The sequence below is a fragment of the Podarcis cretensis genome (assembly GCF_951804945.1).
Source record: "Podarcis cretensis genome assembly, chromosome: 2".
Lineage (NCBI taxonomy): Eukaryota > Metazoa > Chordata > Lepidosauria > Squamata > Lacertidae > Podarcis > Podarcis cretensis.
Genome location: NC_137171.1, coordinates 65,452,357 through 65,473,673, shown reverse-complemented (window position 1 = coordinate 65,473,673; position 21,317 = coordinate 65,452,357). Strand labels below are relative to the sequence as shown.

Below are 21,317 nucleotides of genomic sequence, written 5' to 3'. Positions count from 1 at the left end.
GATCGGGTACCTGAGGTGACGCATGTGCCTTGCATCCAGGAGCGGCACCAGCCGCCCACAGGAGCAGGGCCAGCTGGGGCAGGACGGTCTGCGGGGTCTCGGAGGAGTCTGCCACTCAGCCACCCTACAGCTGAGGGGAAGGTGGCAGGGGGATCGTTTGGGTAGTGTGGAGCCTGTGGGCTCCCAAGCCACCATGTCACTCCCAGGAGAGACACGTGGCTTGGGGGTGCTGCAGGACCTGTGGTGAGTGTCACCCGGCATTTTTTCACCCCCCTCAGTGGTGACACCCGGGGCAGCCCGCCTCCACTGTGCCCCCCTTCCTCCACCCCTGCAACCAAGACCTTTTCCAAAGGAAGGTTTGGGATCAGACAAAAAGGAGAACATTCTAGATGTAAGGCAACCCTAACACTTTCCCCCTTGCAAACCATTTGAAAGTGTCATATTTTTAGCCACACATTTTCTTTCGCTCAGCAGAAAACTGGTGTTCCTCCCACAAAAGACAGCACCCCCAGCTAAATCGCTGGCATCAGAAGCAAAGAGACCTGAATCTGGGGTGATGGGAAATGGCAAAAGAGATGGGTCTTAAAGGTTTCTAAGCTTCCAATTCTGCTAAAGCTGGCTGTGCTCCTCCCTTTCTTCCTTGACTTTAAAAGCACACGGCTGAGCAATTTACAGGATTCACCAAAGCTCACCTCTTGCTTCCTTATGAAGACTTCTTGAATGAATGCTTTACAAAAAAAGAAAGGAAGGATAACCCAAATAGTTTTGTTTGGCTATTCCCCCCCCCCCACCCAAACGGCTGCTTTCTGTAAGCTGGTGTTCATAATGTATCTTTCTATGCAACTGGAAGCAACTTCTCACATTATATTTGTTTATATGTGAAAAAAGTAATTTCTGCACATCATGATGAGCTGCAAATGGGGCACAGTATTCAGGTGCTGGAAATCTGAACTACATTTCAGAAAACTGTAGAAAGTCAGTTACAGATAGGTAGCCGTGTTGGTCTGCCATAGTCAAAACAAAAAAAATTCCTTCCAGTAGCACCTTAAAGACCAACTAAGTTAGTTCTTGGTATGAGCTTTCGTGTGCATGCACACTTCTTCAGATACACAGTTTTCTTGCATATTCAGTGGGATACGTGGATTGTAGAGGGTTCTTAATTCTAAGACCCTTGGGTATAATGTCCAGGTTCTTGCATTTAGTAAGAAAGAAGATATCAGTCTGTACCTGTGCAAGTTTCTTGGTGAGGTTGATGGACTTCCATTTCATGCGGCTCAATGTGGTGCCTTCCATAGTTCCAGTTACAGATAGGTAGCCGTGTTGGTCTGCCATAGTCAGAAGAAGTGTGCATGCACACGAAAGCTCATACCAAGAACTAACTTAGTTGGTCTTTAAGGTGCTACTGGAAGGAATTTTTTTTGTAGAAAGTCAGATGCGCATGCAGTGGCAAACACATTATCTTGTCTCATAATATGTGAATGGTGCTGAAAGCCATTTTGCAATAACAACGAAGTGTGATCTCCCCCCCCCCACTTGCACTTCTTGTGTAACATGAGAAATCATGGGCGTCTTGGGTAGAACTACATGATTCTCTCTTACAGTGGTGATACACAAGCCTCTGCTTCCTACGTTATGTAGGAAAGACAGAAATTGAGGGAAAGTGGTTTGTGTGTCCCCTTGTACATTGCTCAGCCGAAGAGGCCCTTTGGATCAGAACTCGTGCACTTTTCTGGAATACAAAACTGTCTGTGAACATGAAAAAGTAATTTGCAGTTTCATGTAGTAAACAGGCATTTTGTTAGAAAAGCTGTTCCTGCCAGGAAAACATCAGTTTCTGTGTGCTGTTGGCTGCAAAAAATAAAAAATAAAAATACAGCACTCCATTTTATACAATGTTTGCTTACAAGCAGGGCTGTTAAAACTGCTGTTTGCTCATCAAAATGAGCCATTTTAGCTCCTGAAAAATTAGGTGCACACAGTGCATGAGTGCAAGGAGGGGACAGCACTCCCCCCCCCCCAGCTTCTTCTCTGCCCCATGGTTCTTTCCTCCTGCCCCCCTTCACTCTGTACACACAATTTCTTTTTTTGGTGATGGCTAGGGCAGGAACAGTATGTGCTTCCACTCTGAAATACCTGTGATGATCTTCAAACTACCTTTAACCCAGCTTACCAGAGGCTTCTTAAGACCCATGCTTAAGATAATAGAACTTGAATTGATTTTTTTAAGAACCTCCTTTAAAAAGGTAAAGGTAAAGGTACCCCTGCCCGTACGGGCCAGTCTTGACAGACTCTGGGGTTGTGCGCCCATCTCACTCAAGAGGCCAGGGGCCAGCGCTGTCCGGAGACACTTCCGGGTCACGTGGCCAGCGTGACATCACTGCTCTGGCGAGCCAGAGCCGCACACGGAAACGCCGTTTACCTTCCCGCTGGTAAGCGGTCCCTATTTATCTACTTGCACCCGGGGGTGCTTTTGAACTGCTAGGTTGGCAGGCGCTGGGACCGAGCAGCGGGAGCGCACCCCGCCGCAGGGATTCGAACTGCCGACCTTTCGATCGGCAAGTCCTAGGCGCTGAGGCTTTAACCCACAGCGCCACCTGCGTCCCTTAGAACCTCCTTTAGCTTGGTGTTAATCAGGGTGTTTAAAAAAATCACCAAAGGGTGAATTTTCTTACTCTGTGCATGTAGACATATTTTCATAAGAAGCACGGCATCTGGGCCACCTGCTTGGAGGAAGCCCAAAATGCTTGATTGCCCCCCATTGAAGAGCTGCACAATTCACAGTTTTCTTCTCCGTGTTGCAGAAAATCAAAGCAAATGGTGCTCCTGAGGGGTGAAGATCATTTTTAAGCATTTAATTTATGAGTGCAACAGCCAGAGCTGGAAATGCTGTAGTTTTGGCCTGACTAGGACCACATCTGAGCACCACGGGTAAACTTTTGATTACTGCCTCTGCAAGATGGCTGCTTGCAGTCATGTGGATACAGAAAAGGCAATGCAAGCCAGTCCACAAAGGAGAGCCAGTTCACTCAGACAGCTCACCACGTATGAACTTGGCAGTCCTATCACAAGAACCGTTCCTAACTAAAAGCAACTGAATGATCCAGTACCGATTTGAAAACAATGGCAACTATATTCTGAAGCTTATGCAACTATCCACTTAGCACACAGCCTATAGTATTTGGTAACAATTGTGTATTCACTTTTATCTTATATATTATAGCAAGGTCTCAGGACTAGCTGGGGGGAAATGGTAGTTACAGTTTGATTCGACGGGAGCATAATATTTAATGAGTGATGGCCATACACTTTGATTTTCAGTGCCAAGCTGCAGGAAAAGATATAATGCACCAAATGATTTTACTAGAATTACCTTCTAAAGGCATACATACATGCACAGACTTCTTAAACAAGATGGAGTGTGGCTTGCATTTTCACTATGTCAAGAAGCCCAGGGGGTGAAATTACAATGCATTTCACTAGCCTGGGTGTGTTTTCAGTTTCTGCTCTTTCACAATTGCTGACTGTGAAGAACTGTAGCAATGGCAAATCATGGCAGTTGGAACGTAAGTCATATTATATATTTGATAGCAGCACATGCAGAGGGTAGGAAAAACTGAGCTGTAAACTCAAGCCCTATTCAGGTATTCTGCTCAGGTGCAACACCGATAACGTGAGCGGGGAAATACGAATGAGTGCAGGGTTCAAAATCAGACGGGGGGTGTCAACAGGTAGGAGGAAGCTTCACATTTCAGAACTGTGTCTTCCTTGAGATGGAGGGTGGTGGTGGGGGTAGCAACTGAGGTGGGGGGAGCAGAGCTTAGCTCCCTTCATTTTCTCTCTCTCTCTCTTTCTCTCTCTCTCTTTCTCTTTTTCTCCGCGTGTGTGGAGATTTTATAGCTGAGCAGAATACCCCAAAGGGAGTTCCAGGCAATCTCTTAAAACCAAAACAACCACCAAGTATTTTCAACAGAAAATATGCAGATGGACCTTTCAATTGCCATCTTTTATGTATGCATGCATGCATGCATGAAAAACCCCTTCCCCAAAAAACCAGTCTATGAAAAATACCAGTGAAATGCATCAAGTTTCGCAGGAGGAAGAACTTACAAAATTCATTTCAAATTTCATACATGAAATATACTCGTATTTGAGTGTTGATTTCATGCTCTTTACTTCAGCTCATGGTAAACAGTGAGTGAGTGCTTTCCCCTAAAACCTCTGGCTATATAGACAGTGGTACCTCAGGTTACAGATGCTTCAGGTTGCAGACTCCACTAACCCAGAAATAGTACCTCAGGTTAAGAACTTTGCTTCAGGATGAGAACAGAAATTGTGTTCCAGTGGCACGGCAGCAGCGGGAGGCCCCATTAGATAAAGTGGTGCTTCAGGTTAAGAACAGTTTCAGGTTAAGAACGGACCTCCAGAACGAATTAAGTTCTTAACCCGAGGTACTACTATACATTATTTACAGAATGAGTCCTGTGTGATTGGCTGATTGAACTCCCCTCCTGGAGCCTGATTGGACTGTTCATGCAGGCCAATCAGGTTGCTGATTCACTTCCTCCTGGAGCTGGATTGGGTGGCTCCTGCAGACCAATCAGGTTGCTGCCTTCTAGGATCCTACCTGCCTATTGTTCTAGGATCCAAGTTCAGTACATAACAGTACAGATCACAAAAAAGAGGATATGCATCACCAAAATAAAAAAAAAATGGAACAAAAGAGGGTGCAGGCCTCAAAAAGGACATTTTTCAACCACCCAAAAGCACCCAAGGAACACAAAGCAGTGTCAAAGCAGCCTAAGTAGAGGAGGGAGTGGCCTGGTAAGGGGTGTGGTCTATGGAAAGTCCTAAGGGCCAAATATAGAGATCTGGGTGAACCACATTTGTCCTGTGGTTCCAAACCCCAGTTTATCACATTATTTACATGCTGCCCTGGTTCTGTCTGGCATAATGGGAGTGTGGCGGGAGGGGGAGCCCAGGCTCTCTTTCTTTAACACTGGAGTACTTCAATAAAATGATGTTTACCACTGAGTCAGTTTTAACTAGAATATTGTAGTTGACTGAAGTCCCAATCTGTTCTTTTGCTGAGAGGGCTCCTGGGATTGCTAATGGGACATGGAACACTTCACTTTTGGTACACTGACTAAAATGCAGTGCAGTTTAGTAGAAAGTGAATGTCATTACTGCCTGCTTATAGCTGTGTGGTGGCCTAGATTAAATGAGTTTGGAAGTGCGGACATATTGAAGCCATGTGGCCATGACATACACAATAACAAACTCTTAAACCATTATTGGCATTCTCACCAGAGAACTAAGAGACTAAACATCTCTGGAGAATGAACAGTCTTTTCATAGGGACCTGCCAAATGCCTGTTATCCAGGTTCACACACAAACAAGGTATTTTCAATTTGCATGCTAGTTCCTGCATCTGAATATTAACTCCACTCGAATGTTAAAAGGACTTTTGAAAGCAAAAATCAAAACCTCATGTATTTCAGGATCTGAAAATAGTATAACCATACATTAATCTAAATGCCTATTTGCAAAAGTGTGCAATGCAGTCAAGACTGGTATCTTTTCTTCTCCTGCTCTGGCCAGACTATGAGGGCCCACTTGCACTATACATTTATAACAGTATCATCCCACTTTAAGCAACCATAGCTTCCTTCAAAGGATCCTGGTAACTGTGGTTTGTTACAGGTGCTGGGATACAGCCAGGGAGACGGAGCCATCAGGCAGGCCTCAGTCATCTCCGGATGATCACCGGTCTCCCGTGGAACAGCATCAGTCAATTAGTGACACAAGCCTCAGATACATTTCAAGACTCGTGCACACCCTTTCTGCAGAGTCTCCACAGCGAAAGACGCTGACAGGAGAGCATATTTACAGCTTTATTCAAAGTAGATCAGCACAAAGGAAAAACATGACTGCTTGCCTCCGTGTCCAGGAAAACAGCCAGAACAAAAGCTATATACAAAACGGAAGTTCCCAGCGAGAAGCTGGAAGCCAACAGGCATGTGATACACAACAATCATGCCTGACCATTTAAGGTGGAACGGAAATATCCTAACAGTTAGGTGACCCCTATTTCCCTCACAGAGCTTCAATTCCCAAAGATCCTGGGAAGAGTGACTGATTATTAAACCACTCTGAGAATTGTAGTTCTGTGCATGGTTAACTCACCCAAATGATTATAAATAAATTTCTTCCTGCCTTTAACAAAATAACTGTTTAAATGTCTTCCTTTGGTTAAAGCTGATTTGTTTTGGTTTAACTTTGTCTGCAGTCTTGTTTTTCACCCTACACCTGAATTATCGCACTACCTTCTACCGAGTGTTGGCTGGTTCAGCAAGTTCCAGGCTGCATACACAACCTACATTTAAAACACATTTAAAGGTTCACGGGAACCATAGTCTGCCTGTCACAGAGCCACATTCCCAAGCACCATTAAACTACAGTTCCCAGAATAATTTGGAAAGATCATGTGCTTTAAATGTAAGGAACGTACAGATAGGGTTTGTTATACCACGCACCTCTTGTGGTGTATGCAACAACGCGTGCTAACACAGCACTCCAAAACAAAAGCACTTATTTTCAAGAGTCATGTTGGAACACCACACATGCAGATGAGCACATCTATATGTACCATTGTGTATAATTGGATGAAGGGTAACAGTCCACTATGTTGCACTGTTGGGTGTTTAAAGCCACCCTAAATTCCACTCTAAGTTTCCCTAAGTGCTGAATTTATAACTAATTTTTAAAAATGCTCAGAAAAGACATGTAGGCAATAGAAAGCAAACAACATCCAGCTTACCAGAGTTGCAAGAATATAGTGGTAGCCTATCCCATTTTTTCCAAGCTTGATGATCTGTGGTGGTGAAACACAAAACATTTTATTTAGCAGTATAATTTACTGGTAAAACAAGGAGACTTTCACAATGTCTCTCCTGCTTCTGCAATTATTTTAGTTCAGTTGTACTATAAATGAGAATATTTGCATCATGACTACTGAGAAGCTACTTAAAAAAACACAAACCCATTCCCATATTCAAGCTAGAAGAAACTGTCTGTAATGACACATGGGGTTACAGTTGCTACGTGATCGGAATAAGCAAGGAAGAAGTTGCAAAATGAGTACAGTTACTATATCCCCAAAGTAGGGTGCAAACGCATAATACATTATCCTCATGCATCGTAAATGTTTTAGAAAATTATGCTGCTCTCTATCTCACAAGCAAAGGGCGATGATGATCACCGCTACTGACAGGAGCAGTTTGCTGTCATATCTTCCAGGGCTGGCTTGTGTATTAGACAATGGTAGAGCACACAAAAGGCTGAGGGAGTTTGCCTTTTGCTTTTTCAGCTTTTGCTGTAATGTCTCAAATGGGACTTGCAGACTTCACCTGGACTGGCCTCCATGAACTCCTGGGGTTTTCAGGGGCCCACAGACCATCTCACAGATGGGGGAAGAGGTGGAATGCTTACTTCTCGTATGACAGCAGAAGCAGGTGAAAAAAAGAAGCACAAGCTATGTCTTTGTGAGAGCAGAAGGACAATATGAGAACTGCCTTGAGGTTTCAACAGCAACCAGCTAAGTGTATCAACCTGGCAAACAGGGCATGGCCTCCCCAGATTATTTTTCAGATATTCAGAGGTAGGATGTCTCTGCACATGGAGGTTTCATTTTCCTGCCATGGTTAACATGTCTGACTTCTGTAGCAGTGTGTCATGGTTTAAATAGGAGGTGGGAAACTTTCAGCCCTCATTTCTGTGAGGGGCAAGAGGAAACAGGGTGGCAGAGAGATAGAAAGAAGGTAGCAGAAATAGATTAAAAGAGTGACCCTGCCCATTTTGGGCTTTGACCTCACCCACTGGCTCTGGCCCAGCATGTATGCTCCCATCCCCACAACAGATTACTCCTGAGAAAGTGCCACTCTCAGCCACCACATATTTTCGGGGGTGACTTCTATGATAATTCTGGGATGATACTTTATTTTTTCTGAGCTTCCCTCAGTGACTTCCCCAGCAGAACTAAAGGACTGGCTGAACGGCCTAAGGGCAGAGGTCTTCACCCATAGGCACTAAAAGGCAGAAAGGTACTGAATTGAGTATCCCTGGGTGCAATTAATGCTCAAGGCATTTCCTTTCTGGTCAGCACCTACAGTTTGCAAGAAGAGCCTATTGCAGGTCTGTAAATGGTATGGAAACCCTCACCATTATGCCATATTCCAGGGTTATGGGGTTTATAAACATTCTCAGGTTCCCGCTCACATTAAAGGTTATATTCCGGTTAAATGGGCACAGCAGCATTTAACTGTGGACAATCTGCACCATGTCTGGAGAGCAAAGGTGGCCCCAAGGGCACGCAGATCTAGCCTGTGCAACATTATAAGTTTATATATGGCATTCCTCTATAACAAACGTGTAGTGTTGTCTGTGAATTTCTCTCCCCAGCACCATGACCTTTGCAGGGCTGAATGCAGACAGTTTTACTGTTCTTTGTCACTATAAATGCTGAATGGCTCATAATGCTGTCGGGTTCCTTTGCCAGTAATAGATATCTTTCCATTGCCTTTGCGGAACTGAAGAGACTCTTTCTAAAGGGCAAAGTTAGTTGCACTCATCCTCATCTGCTTTTATTGACATTGTTTTTTCCATCCACTTTCGCCCCGTCCCCTACCAGCACAGTATATGCTTGGGCTGAGCTCTTATTGAATTTGCATGAACCAAAACACTGGCAATGCTACCTATTGGGAAATGGAGAGGAGAGTGGCAGGACAGCAACCCTGAGCTATTTCTGTCCATTTCTTCCCACCCACTCCTGCATCTTTATGAGCTTTTTTAGCTACAGACAAGAATAGGTACAATACAAATTAAATTCTGGGACCTTCTGATTTCTTTTTAATAGAGCACGTGACCAGAGAATGAAAAAGTGTGGATGGGTTTTCAAGTAAATATCAGTGCCCGGGTGGGATCTGTAGGAATACTCAACAATGTCATAAAGATCCCTGGCATTACAATTATCACCAAATGGATTAGTGGTTATTGGACACTTGTTCATATGTTAACTGGCTCACCTGCCTTAGCCTTTTGCAGAAATGCTCTTGAGTATACATTAAAAGCTGTCTGAGTCCTATGCTAATAACCCAGCACCTCAATTAGTGTTATCAGAGCAGACATTTGTTAGCACTTCTGGATACAAATAAGTAAGGCTCCACCACCTTTCACACCAGGCAGATCTCCTGGGTGGGATAATTAAATAATGACTGCAGCAAATGAGTCTGGAACGTCTGCAGATCAGCATGATCTTTCACAAAAGGCTCATTTCAGTTGCATGGATTTCTCCTGAACCCAGGAAGTGGCTTAAGCTTCATGATATTTTAGGGTACAATTGCCAGGCAGGAAAAGAAAAGGACTGCCTTATGAGCCATCAGTGCAGATTGGAAATAACTAGAACAAAATGAATATGGAAAGCGAGGCAGTTGTTTTAAAATTATGTCGTCTGTTTCTCACTGTTTGCAGATGTATGTACAAAAACAAACCCAGAAAACTGTTATCTCATAAGATATATTTTATATAAAAAGAATGTGAATAGAGCTCCTGCATACAGGCCCACTTACTTCAGTGTGTATACAATTACTATCCCCCCCCCCTTTAATATTTATATGCTGGGTATAAATTCAACCTCCTAGTTCCCTCTCAAGAGTGTGGCACTGCGATAAAAAAACTCCCCTGGGAAACCTTTTTCTTCCATGGCTCTCTTAAAAGACACTAACATATATCCAAACAATTAATATATGTTTGGGCTAAAACTATATGTTTCTGTTAGCCTTTATGGTCAAATAACATGTTGTGCCTCCTGATGCTATTTCCTTTTTCCTTCTGCGTAAGGAAGCTTGGATTGTGGCCTGTTACCTAAAGGGCTGGCTTGTGTGTGTCTTTATTTATTGAAAGAGATAGGAAATAGGTTTAAGTTACACATGTTGTCAATCATCTCTGGCAATCCACCAAATGCAAATCAAACGAAATGTGATGCAAAATGAATTTTTAAAGGACTTCTATCTACCACTGTGTCTTAAAATGTAAGAACCAGATGCAGATGCAGGGAAGTTAAACCTACAAGCCTGGAACATGTTGTGAATTTCACCATTCAGTGTTTATTTTGTAGTCCAAAGATAAAAGTTTTTTCACCCAGAGAAGGAAACCTGAGTCAAATCCTACTGACTTCCCTTCTGTTATTATGTTTCAGTTGTAAAGTGTATACTGAAGAATTGTGGATCTGTGTTTACTACTATTTATTAAATTTCTGGCATCACTGCTGAATATCTCTGGAATGAAAGCATAGCTCCTCAGCAGCATAAATCACAGTTCAGGTTTCAGGCATAAGGCAACAGGTGACTACAAATAAACAGATGGGATGAGCCCAGGGGAACAGTGAGATTAATCTGATAAACACTCTAATCCCAGAATTACAGCACAGCAGCTGTTTTGTCATAGGCAATTTTTCATGCACCAGCGCAAACAAGCTACCTGTATATGGATTTGCAAAAGGCATCCATTTATCTCTGCAGCTATTTCTGCCTTCCCATATACTGGTATGGCCTACTGGGGCCACTTTGTGTGAATACAATTGTGGTGTTTTTACAATTCATATCTGTTGTGTCACATGCAAAATTGACTTAATTGTGACTCATTTACACATTTGGTTGTTTATATCTTACATAGAACAGATGATGATAGTTTCAAACCTGTTGTCTGTTCAGAGCACTGAACCACAACAGTGAAGAAGGACTTTTCATATCAGAAGTGAAAAATCATTTTCATATTCATGGCATCGCTGGTGAGGTGTGTCTGTCTCCATCATTGTGGATTTGCACGAGGAACTTACAAACATTCCTGTTTACCCACACATTTGATGGTTAAAAGACATCCATCCCGATAGCCCTGAGATCTCTGGTTGAGATAATATTTTTAACTGGTTTTTAAAAATAAATAAATAATGTGTTTGCCTCTCTGGCCTCCTTTGGCAGGAAGGGAGGAATATAAATTGAAATAATGAATGAAGAAATAAATAATCTTGGGAACGTTGAAGGCAATATAGAAGAAATAAGGTGATAGCTTCAGGGATCCACTGAAATATCTGCAGAATAATATTATGGTATGACTGAGAACTAGATGGGAGACCAGGAAGTGTAGGGCTATTATTATTATTATTATTATTATTATTATTAATCAGATGGCACATTATTCTGTCTTCCTGTTTCCCTACCTGTTAATTTCTCCCTTTTTAATGTAATCTTTCACACAACATAAAAGTGACTTCTGGAAATTTAGTGGACTCTAGCAGAATTTAAGGTTGCAAAATGTATTGGAGTAAATAGAACTTAATTATTAAGATATCCCCTTTTTTATATAAAAAAAGCCATCTTATGGAGAGACTATATCATGTTAAATGTTACAGTCCCAAAGAGGCCCCCCAAATGGCTTAGAATAAAAATATTAGCAAATCAGCAATGAAAATTCCATACAAATATCTACTTATTAAATTCCTTCAAATAAATTTTATTGACTCAGGAAAACATTCAGAGCCTGCTAGTCTGCAGTAGGGGGGGAAACATATAAAGTGTCTTAAAAGGGTAACATGTTTATTCTGACATAAATGTTTGTGGATTAAAACCCACTTTCCTGTAAAAAATATGGTAGCTTTTTGGGTGCCATAAGACTCCTTGTTTTTTCCTGTCTCAGCAGCACTTAATATTGGCACTCACCTTGCCCAAGATAGCGTTGAGCCGCTCTGATTCACAGTCCACCACCACCACCCGCTCCTTCTTCTTCTCCAGGTTCTGGAAGAGTGACTTGTACTCTTCTTCTGTTGTTGTCATTATATTGACAGCTGTCACCTGCCAGTTTTTTTCTGCAGCTGTATCCAACACTTTCTGAAGTACTGACAAACCTGAGATGGGATGAGATGGGGGGGGGGGAGAGAAGAAATAAATCATTTATCATTTCCTCCCCCCAAAAAATTCATATGCCACCTTTTAAGGCAGAACATTTCCAAAGTGACTTATATCAAAACCACCATGCACAGTATATCAAATCTATGAATCCCAGGGTTAGTTCTTCTAAATGGCTTTCCTTGTACAACTGTCAGTAATATTGTGACCATTGTAAATGATTTATTTGGAAGTACAGCCTACCACTACAGTCGTACCTTGATTCTGGGATGCCTTGGCACTTGTACGTTTTGGCTCCCCTACAGCCACAAACCCAGAAATGAGTTTGCAAATATTTTTTGGAAGCCGAACATCCGACGCGGCTTAAGTGGCTTCCGACTGAGTGCAGGAAGCTCCTGCAGCCAATCGGAAGCTGCACCTTGGTTTTCAAACGTTTTTGAAAGTTGGACGGACTTCCGGAACAAATTACATTTGAGAACCAAGGTATGACTGTATATCTATCAGCTTCAGGGCAATTTAATATGCAACATTTACATATACAGTGTGATTGAAGTTTCAAACATTTATGTGAGAAGACGGCAGCTGAGGAGTGTACAGGTTCCGTTCTTCCCCGCTGCAGGGTTGTGGCCATGGGCAAGGCTCAATACATGACTGAAAGGAACTGACCTTAAATTCTAAAGACAGATGGACTCTTTAGCATACCAGACCCACAAACCAACACTAAAGAATGCAGAGAATTTTACTTAACTGATAAAGTGAGTCAAGTTAACTCCATTAATATAGGAACAGAATTGTGAGGGGTTCTGTAAGCATAGTATATTCGGTTGGGAGCCGCCCAAAGTGGCTGGGGAAACCCAGCCAGATGGGTGGGGTATTATTATTATTATTATTATTAATAATAATAATAATAATAATATCTGATAAAGTGTGGCCTCCCTGTTGTGAGAACCCCTCAAGTTTTCCATCTGAGGGAATTACAGGCCTTAAAAAAAAGCCCCACTTATATACTGAAGGGAAAGCAATGACTCATGTCACATACTTTTCAGCAAACCTGTAAGATAGGCTAGTATTGTTGTTCCCATACTGCAGGTTTGGAGAGGACTGATGCTGAAGCCATTTTATGGTGACTTGCCTAACTCAGGTTAGTAAAGATGCTTAGTGAGCTGCCAATATTCTGCTCCCAGAGATGGGCCTCCCCACCCAACTGCCACCAGTGGTTCTTGCCCTGACGGGATGGGAGAAGATGCTGAAATGGGCTTTTAAAAAGGTATTATTATTATTATTATTATTTGCCCCATTTGTATTTTTTATTTTATTGTATAATTGTCACTGGTGCTCACTGTTTTAATAATGTTATGTATAACACTTTGTGAAGTGAAAATTGGTTAAAAAAGGAAGAAATGACTAAAATAACAAGTACAATTATGGGGGAAATGAAATTTGATCCGATGGCCTTGGTGCATTCTATGACTAACAAGGAGTCTTCTTCCCTACTCCCCCTCCCTCACCAATCCTGCTGTGTGTCACACTTCACTCAGACTCACCCCGGTCAGCGTCATAAATATACATAAATTTCTGGCACTTGTAATATTCTATAACACTGATGAGGGCATCCTGTAGTTCTGGGCGCAGCTGAAGAACAAATTGATTGGATGTGTCGACAGGGAAGCTGGGTGTTACAAAGCAGACGTGGAGTGCCCCACAGAAGGATGTGAGCATGTTGACAGTCCTCCTCTCATAAAAGCCAAAGATAGCGTAGACACCCTTGGAAAACTGTGAACAGACTAAGAAGGGGGGGGGAGAAGTCAGTCAGAGAGGCAGCAAAAAGATTAGGCTCATTTTCATTTTATCTTCGCAAGTATATGTATGATTCAAAACTACTGCACATCTCATTGAATGAAAGCCTCAAGGTCTGAAGTAATCAAGAAAGTTTAGCCTATTCAGGAATTATCTTGGTTTAGAAATATGCAGGGAGGCTTCCCACTACAGACAGTCACCTTCCAACTTGAGGACAACTGACAATTTGATGGACACGCCCCCCCCCCATGCAATAGGCAGCATGTGCAATCCACTGCACATAGTTTCCTTCACCAAAAACACATGGAGCACTGTGGAATGACACTTTCAATTCATTACTTAGAACTTACATAGAGGCAAAACCTCACTCTGGGAGGGGAGGGTGGTATTGAGTTTTATTTGTTGTTATTATGTAATTCTGTTTTAAGTGTGAAACCAACAAAACATGTTTTTAAAAAAACAGCATGGAGGAACAAAGAGTTGGAAGTCTGCTCTGGATCTGAACTCATCAGAGATCATGAGTGTGCATTTGTTGATAACTTGCTGGCCCATTGACTAATAGAAGATAACTTCTGTCCATTCTATATGATTTATTTTGGAAACAGCAGGTCTGTGCTCTCATGTGAGATTAAAAGGCCTGGAGTGATGGTTTCTCAAATACTTAACAGAGGAACTTAGGTTTAAAAAGCAGGGGGCAGGACTCCCCTAATGAACCACATCAGTGTAAGCCCTATGCAAGCAGACTAACTCCCCCCCCCAAAAAAAAATGGTTCTTGGGTTGGTAGGGGTCAGGAGAATCCCCAAACTGTGTGCAGGGAAGAGAGAGGAGAGAGATTTCTATCTGGAAAGATTGAATTCCTGCACATGTGGAATATTTGTCATAGCGTGTGCTGTATATCAGGTTTCAGTTGCATTCAACACACTCACTCAAGCAAAGGGAAAAAAGGGTGGTGTTATGAGTTGCCTGACTCTATCATCCTGTGACATATAACCCATAGGGACTGGGTAAAAATGGTTCTAAGAAGTCAACATAATAAACATTTATGAAAGCAACATGCTTCTGACAGCCAGTGGAAACTTACAGTTCACTGAGAAGAGGTGTTGGATTATCATAGCAACAAACTGTACAGATCTATCAAAACAAAATAAAAGAAAAAAAATTCCTTCCAGTAGCACCTTAAAGACCAACCAAGTTAGTTCTAGGTATGAGCTTTCGTGTGCATGCACACTTCTTCAGATACACTGAAACAGAAGTCACCAGACCCTTCTATATAGTGAGAAGGTGGGGAGGGGTATTACTCAGAAGGGTGGTGGGAATGGGTGATTGGCAGATAGCTGTGATGAGCCTGTTGACGACTCTTAACGACTGCAATAGGTCTTACAGGAAAAAGAATGGGGTGAGAAGGTGAGAAACCAGTAGGAGAACACTTCAATCTCCCAGGACATTCTATACAAGATCTCAAAGTAGCTGTTCTATTACAAAGGAATTTCAGAAATAGACTGGAAAGAGAAGCTGCTGAATTGCAACTTATCACCAAACTTAAAACCATGGAGAGACCTGGTCTTAACAAAGACATTGGATTCTTATCTCATTATACATGACAAAGCCATTTTTCACCTTCTCACCCCTTGCTTTTTCCTGTAAGACCTATTGCAGTCATTAAGAGTCATCAACAGGCTCATCATGGAGAATTAGTAGTTATCAAAACATCTAAGTTAGGACTGGAATCCTGTCTATTCACATTAAAGTCTCATATTTCAAACCTGAATTTTGCTTTAAAAAGTTCATGATAAAATCAACATTTGGCCATCCAATAAAGCTCTAAAATGTCAGTTTATCCTACCACTTTGCAGTGGCTTCCTTAGTAGTCTGTGTGTTTGAAGCTGATTTATCTTTAAGGACATGTGAGTAAATGAAACAGACTTCACTTTTCCAGGCCAAGAAATACTGAATTATCAACTCACTGAAGAATGCTGGGCTAGATAGCCTTTGGTCTCATTCAGAATTCTAATGTTTATATGGAAGAAACATAAAGGGAGCATTGAAAAGCTGAAAGAAGAGTTATTACCATTAATGTTACCTCAGACATTAAACTGGGTTTTTATTAATCAATCATATATATATATAACACCTTACCACACAACAGCACAATATATTTAAAGTACATAGCATAAAAGGAGCCCTGGTAGATCAGGCTGAAGGCATTTGTTCTCACAGAAGCCAGTCTGTCTATAGGAAGCCCACAAAGAGGGTTCATACTGAATACTGCCTCTGGACAGTATTCAGCTACAGAGTCCCATCCTCACAAGGATTTCTGCTCGTACAACTGGATTTTCCTCTTCTTCTGTCCCTATATGTGCCTCATGCTTTCCAAACTGAGGAATCCCTAGAGCAGATTCATTTATTTATTAAATTTGTCTCTTGCTCTATATTGCCCGAGGCAACTCAAAGCGACTTAACAACCAAGCAAATAGACAATAAACCCCATATACTGTAGATACATTTAAAACAAAGAGGAAAGAGCAATACATTAAAAACATTCACCCACAGAGAGGATATGCAGGGGAGACATAGGGGGAAGCATTCCACTATGCAAGGAAAACTTCCTCCCTCAGATACTGGAGGTTATATAGCCATCATGACTGGTAGCCATTGGCTGACATTCTCCATTAATTTGTTATTTCCATTGCACTTTGTAAGCCAATGATCTAGGTTTACTAAGAGCTATATATTAATCTAATTCAGAGCCATGCAGCAATTCAAATGACACCAACTGGGCCATGTCGGCTAAAATCACACAATCAGTTTCCAGATATAACGTACAACTGATTGCATGACTTGTGCTACACCCATCAGCTTTTATCCGTCCAAACTGTAATTCGAATATGCCATCCCTGCCCCTGAAATCTGGTAAAAAAAGATCACTTGTTATTCAGACAACCAAGTCTGACTGGGAGTGAGTGAACACTCACACTGTGATAGTTTGGTCACATATTTTTGGCTGTGTGTAAGAATGCAGAATGGCTGAAAACAGGTATTTTTACATAACTGAAACCAAGGTTTCAAAATGTCAGATAGGCCTAGCTTTCCTTGAATATAATTTCAATATTTCCCATTGCTGCTATGCAGGACTTGGTCTCTTGTCAATCATCTCCTCAGGAGAGTACTTGAAAGAGACCATGGGAGTGCTTGAAGGCTGATAGCTACAAATTTTCTGAGGGGAAAGTGCATGGTGGGGGACAGCAGCATATCTTGAGTGGTAAACCTCAGGCTTATATACTGTCAAGCTCATTTAACTTCACTCATGTTTATAGTACATTCCAATTATTCTAAATCAAATTCTTAGGTGCTAGCGCTGAGAGCCTTTCCTCCTCTGACCAAGCCCTTGGCTTTAACATTAGCGGTGGACATGTCTGGGAAACTTGGGGGCGGGGGGGGCTGAATTAGTTCTCCTTGATCAAACATCCAGACTTACATTCACCTGTGTGAAGAATACGATTAAACAAATGGGTTTGGTCTTATACAAAGCCTACTTTGATGCCTTGCTCATTCTGCTTGGGTTTTTGTCACTAGCTAGGTGGTTAATTTAATTTACTAATTCCAATTGGACCTCCTTTTTTGTTTGTATGTGTATTTACACACACATCTTCTAGAGCTGGCCAAAGGATAGCTATGGGGAATTATATTCTTCCACCCCAATTGAAAGAAATGTAAGAAGTGAAGACATAATAACTCTGGTCTATTTTAGGAATTCTGAAGAGGAAACCTGAAGAAGGTGTCTAAAAACACACCATGAAACAAGTTGCCATGCATATTAAGCACCATCAGCTAACAGAGCTTGTGGTATGGGAATATAGAAGAGGAAAAGTAAGTAATAGTTTCCAGTCTTACAATGATCTGAATTGTTGTAAGATTTCTGGCCTGAAAATTATCCCACCCCTCAATCAAAACCATACTGGCAGGGATCAATTTTACGCCTCTTCAAGCAGCTGTCCCGTATATTCTTCAAGAACTAACACGAGTAAACTAATACTGCATTTCTTCAAGGATAACTTCTGGCTGCAAATATCTGGCTGCAAATATACTCACGGACCCCCAGCCAAAAAATACCAGCATAATTCAAATGGGAGAGAGAGCATAGGTCAGTGACGCAGCATACATTTCACACACAGAAGGCTACAGATTCAGTCCCTAGCACCAAGGAGCAGAGACTGTAAGAGACCTCCACTGACTGAGACCATGGACAGCTCCTGCAAGACAAGAGCAGATAATGCTGAGATAAGCAGCCCATCTGACCTGGAATAAGGCAGTTTCCTATCTTTCTTATTCCTAGCTCCTCAGTTTCCTGTGCACATTCAGGCTTCATGTCTTCTAATTAACAAGTTAACTTGACTGGGTATCTCCCTCACAGCAAATATAGAAAAGCTATTGGGGCAAATACAAAATAATAATCCGCTAAAAAACAACTCCTCAACAGACTATACTCCTGAGCCATCACCATGACACTTTCCGAGACAGTGTTCCCAATTTTTTCAGAGTGTGCAAAAGGGACTGTTGCATATATTTAATGGAGTATCTTAGAAGAAAATATGGTGGCTCTTCTTTTTTTGAGACACACAGTTTACTGGTAGGGACCCACTAATGGGTTGTGTCCTGAACCAAGGTGGGTCAAACAGAAGCATTTCCAACATGTGAATATATGATAAAAGATTAAGAATTGGGTTCCCAATTGCATGTTTGAGTTCTGGGTCTGAGAAAGTTGAAGATACAAGCACAGCTAAACACCTGTTGCCAACTAAGGCACTCCATTAAAGATACTGGACAATTATGAGTGCTAGTTTATTTTATTTACTTCATAAAATTTAATGACTGTTTGATTGTTTAAAAAAACCCCAACCCTTAAAGCAGGTTATAAAGAGCCCAAAAGGATAAAATTATCAGTAAAAAGCAGCTAAAGCAACTATTGAAAACATTCAAAATATTAAGATCATTGATGAATTAAAAACAGATTAAAACACATGTCAATATTCTAAATATCTGGGAAGGCTTGTCTAAACAAAAGTGTTTTTAGCAGGCACTGAAAAGAGTGTAGTGAAAGGGTCTGTCTGCACATATGTGGAACGAATACTACGTGGCACCTGTAATTGCTGGTTCTGTAGAACAAAGTGGTTGAGTGGTCTGGTGATCTTGCTGGTAAATTGCTCCCAAGTTGTTAAGGGCTTTATGTATTAACAGTAACACCTTGAACTGGGCCTGGTAGCAAATTGGCAACCATGCAGGTCTCTGCAGCATTCTGCACTAACTGCAGCTTCCAGATCAAGCGCAAGGGAAGCCCCACATAGAGCGCATTGCAGCAAACCAGTCTTCCAGCAAGCCAGTTCTAAGCTCCCAAATTACTTTAATTAGCAGGTGTTACTCTTGAGGAATTTTTAAGTAGGTCAATACTGCTCCTTTTTCTTCCTGTTGAGTCTCAAGATAATCACATTAATTTTCTTAGATATGATGTATGCTGTTGGTAGTGGTAAGAAATTGCATCTGAGTGCTGCTTCTCACATTACATGAATATGCATATAGGAAATAAAACCATAGGTGACACACCCAGCCCCTTTCCTGTTATACATATGGAACTACTCTGTAGGATAACAATATGATAAAATGTGACTGTCTTAATACACACATGGATCATATAGATCCATGTGTCCTTTTGTGGATGTTGGTGCACTTTCAGTTGAACTCTACCACAGTGTTTCTCATCCATGCTTATGGTTTGTGCTCAGTAGGATATAGTCACACTCTGTTGTTGCTATGCCCTCCCCTCAGTTAGTACTTCCTCATCCACCCATCTTTAACTAATTAAAAACCCTGAAACATTTTTGCATGTTTAGTTTTTTGGGCAAAGGGTGTGCAAGTGAAGACACAAATTCAAAAGCTTATGCCGTGTGGTGTGGCTTAATTTCTAAATAAGAGGTATGAAATCAATCTTGCCTGAAAATCATACTTGAGCTCTTTGCATGGAAGCTCATTCCCTGCCATAGATGTGCAGATAATATTTGACTGTTGTTTTTTTAAAAGAGAGAGGAAACAATGGCCCACTGCACATGTGGAATGGCACAGATTTGTGCTTTATAGCACACTTGAATGAAATAATGTGGATTCAAAGGAATGTGCTTAAGCAAACATATCTCAGTATATGCAGTAGGTAGACTTTCCTCTATTTAGCAAAAACAACCAGCTTCTCTTAAATTTTTTCTGCTGCTCTGGGAAACCTCCCTCCTGAGAGCGGGTAATCAGCATTCCTTCCTCTGAGAGTTTAGCAACAATGATTTAGAATCCTTTACAACATTGCTGCCTGCTGAAGCCTTAGACAGTTACCTCCACATTTTGCTTTCCAACTTTCTTTATAGATGTCAATTGACACACAGTGGAGGGCCAGTGTGGTGTAGTGGTTAAGAGCGGTAGTCTTGTAATTTGGGGAACCGGGTTCGCGTCTCCGCTTCTCCACATGCAGCTGCTGGGTGACCTTGGGCCAGTCACACTTCTCTGAAGTCTCTCAGCCCCACTCACCTCACAGAAAGGAGAATGTTAGCCGCTTTGAGACTCCTGAAGGGGAGTGAAAGGCAGGATATCAAATCCAAACACAGGCAACTCGCATCTTATACTAGGGTTCGGTTATTTACACATAAAATGTAAAGCTGGATGGAAGTCTGCTTACCCAACTTTTGAGATGGTGATGCAAGGGCTCTGGCTGGATCCTAGAGCCCTCCTGCTGCCTTCCTCAAACCCAATAAGCACTCCTGTTTTGGGGGAAGGTAGTGTGAGGGCTCTGGGATGGTGCCAGAGCCCTCACACCATCTTCCTTCCCTAAGACAGGTAAGCCCACAATCATAACTTTGTGCAGATGGTTGGGGGGAATAAATAAACAGAGAGTGGGTTTCCTTTGCTCTCCATTTATTTGTTTATCCCCCCCACCTACCCATCTGTGCAAAGCTGTGATTGCATAAGTTAAATAAGTGTAAGATGCAAGTTTCCTGTACTTTTTTTAAAAAAAGAAAGCTGACGGGGTCTGGTACATGTGTAACCCACTGTCAGTGGTCCTGTTAAAGAAATATTGTTGGTAAAAAGGTAAAGGTAAAGGTACCCCTGCCCGTACGGGCCAGTCTTGACAGACTCTGGGGTTGTGCGCCCATCTCACTTAAAAGGCCAGGGGCCAGCGCTGTCCGGAGACACTTCCGGGTCACGTGGCCAGCGTGACGAAGCGGCTCTGGCCAGAGCCAGAGCCAGAGCCAGAGCCGCACACGGAAACGCCGTTTACCTTCCCGCTGGTAAGCGGTCCCTATTTATCTACTTGCACCCGGAGGTGCTTTCGAACTGCTAGGTTGGCAGGCGCTGGGACCGAGCAGCGGGAGCGCACCCCGCCGCAGGGATTCGAACCGCCGACCTTTCGATCGGCAAGTCCTAGGCGCTGAGGCTTTAACCCACAGCGCCACCTGCGTCCCATGATATTGTTGGTACAAGTAAGCAAAAAATAATAATCCATCAATTGAAGCTATTTTATGTCTTC

At 42.2% G+C, this 21,317-nt stretch overlaps 1 protein-coding gene and 1 long non-coding RNA gene across 8 annotated transcripts in view; one reads left to right on the top strand and one right to left on the bottom strand.

The window, feature by feature from the left end:
* GRIA1 (glutamate ionotropic receptor AMPA type subunit 1) overlaps positions 1–21,317 on the bottom strand; it is a 201,720-nt gene that overhangs the window by 73,975 nt on the left and 106,428 nt on the right. For all 7 annotated transcript variants that reach the window (XR_013836516.1, XM_079968219.1, XM_079968214.1 and 4 more), the window contains exons 3-5: positions 13,503–13,742; positions 11,773–11,957; positions 6,819–6,872 (exon numbers count right to left, since the gene is read on the bottom strand). Coding sequence is in view for 6 of the 7 variants with exons in the window: in XM_079968219.1 (XP_079824345.1) it covers positions 6,819–6,872; positions 11,773–11,957; positions 13,503–13,742 (479 nt within the window). In the remaining variant the exon portion in view is untranslated. The remainder of the gene's footprint in view (positions 1–6,818; positions 6,873–11,772; positions 11,958–13,502; positions 13,743–21,317) is intronic.
* Positions 13,149–21,317, top strand: part of LOC307211614 — a 34,661-nt gene continuing 26,492 nt past the window's right edge. Inside the window, exons 1-2 of the long non-coding RNA XR_013836536.1 lie at positions 13,149–13,225; positions 17,505–17,623. This is a non-coding gene — a long non-coding RNA (uncharacterized lncRNA). The remainder of the gene's footprint in view (positions 13,226–17,504; positions 17,624–21,317) is intronic.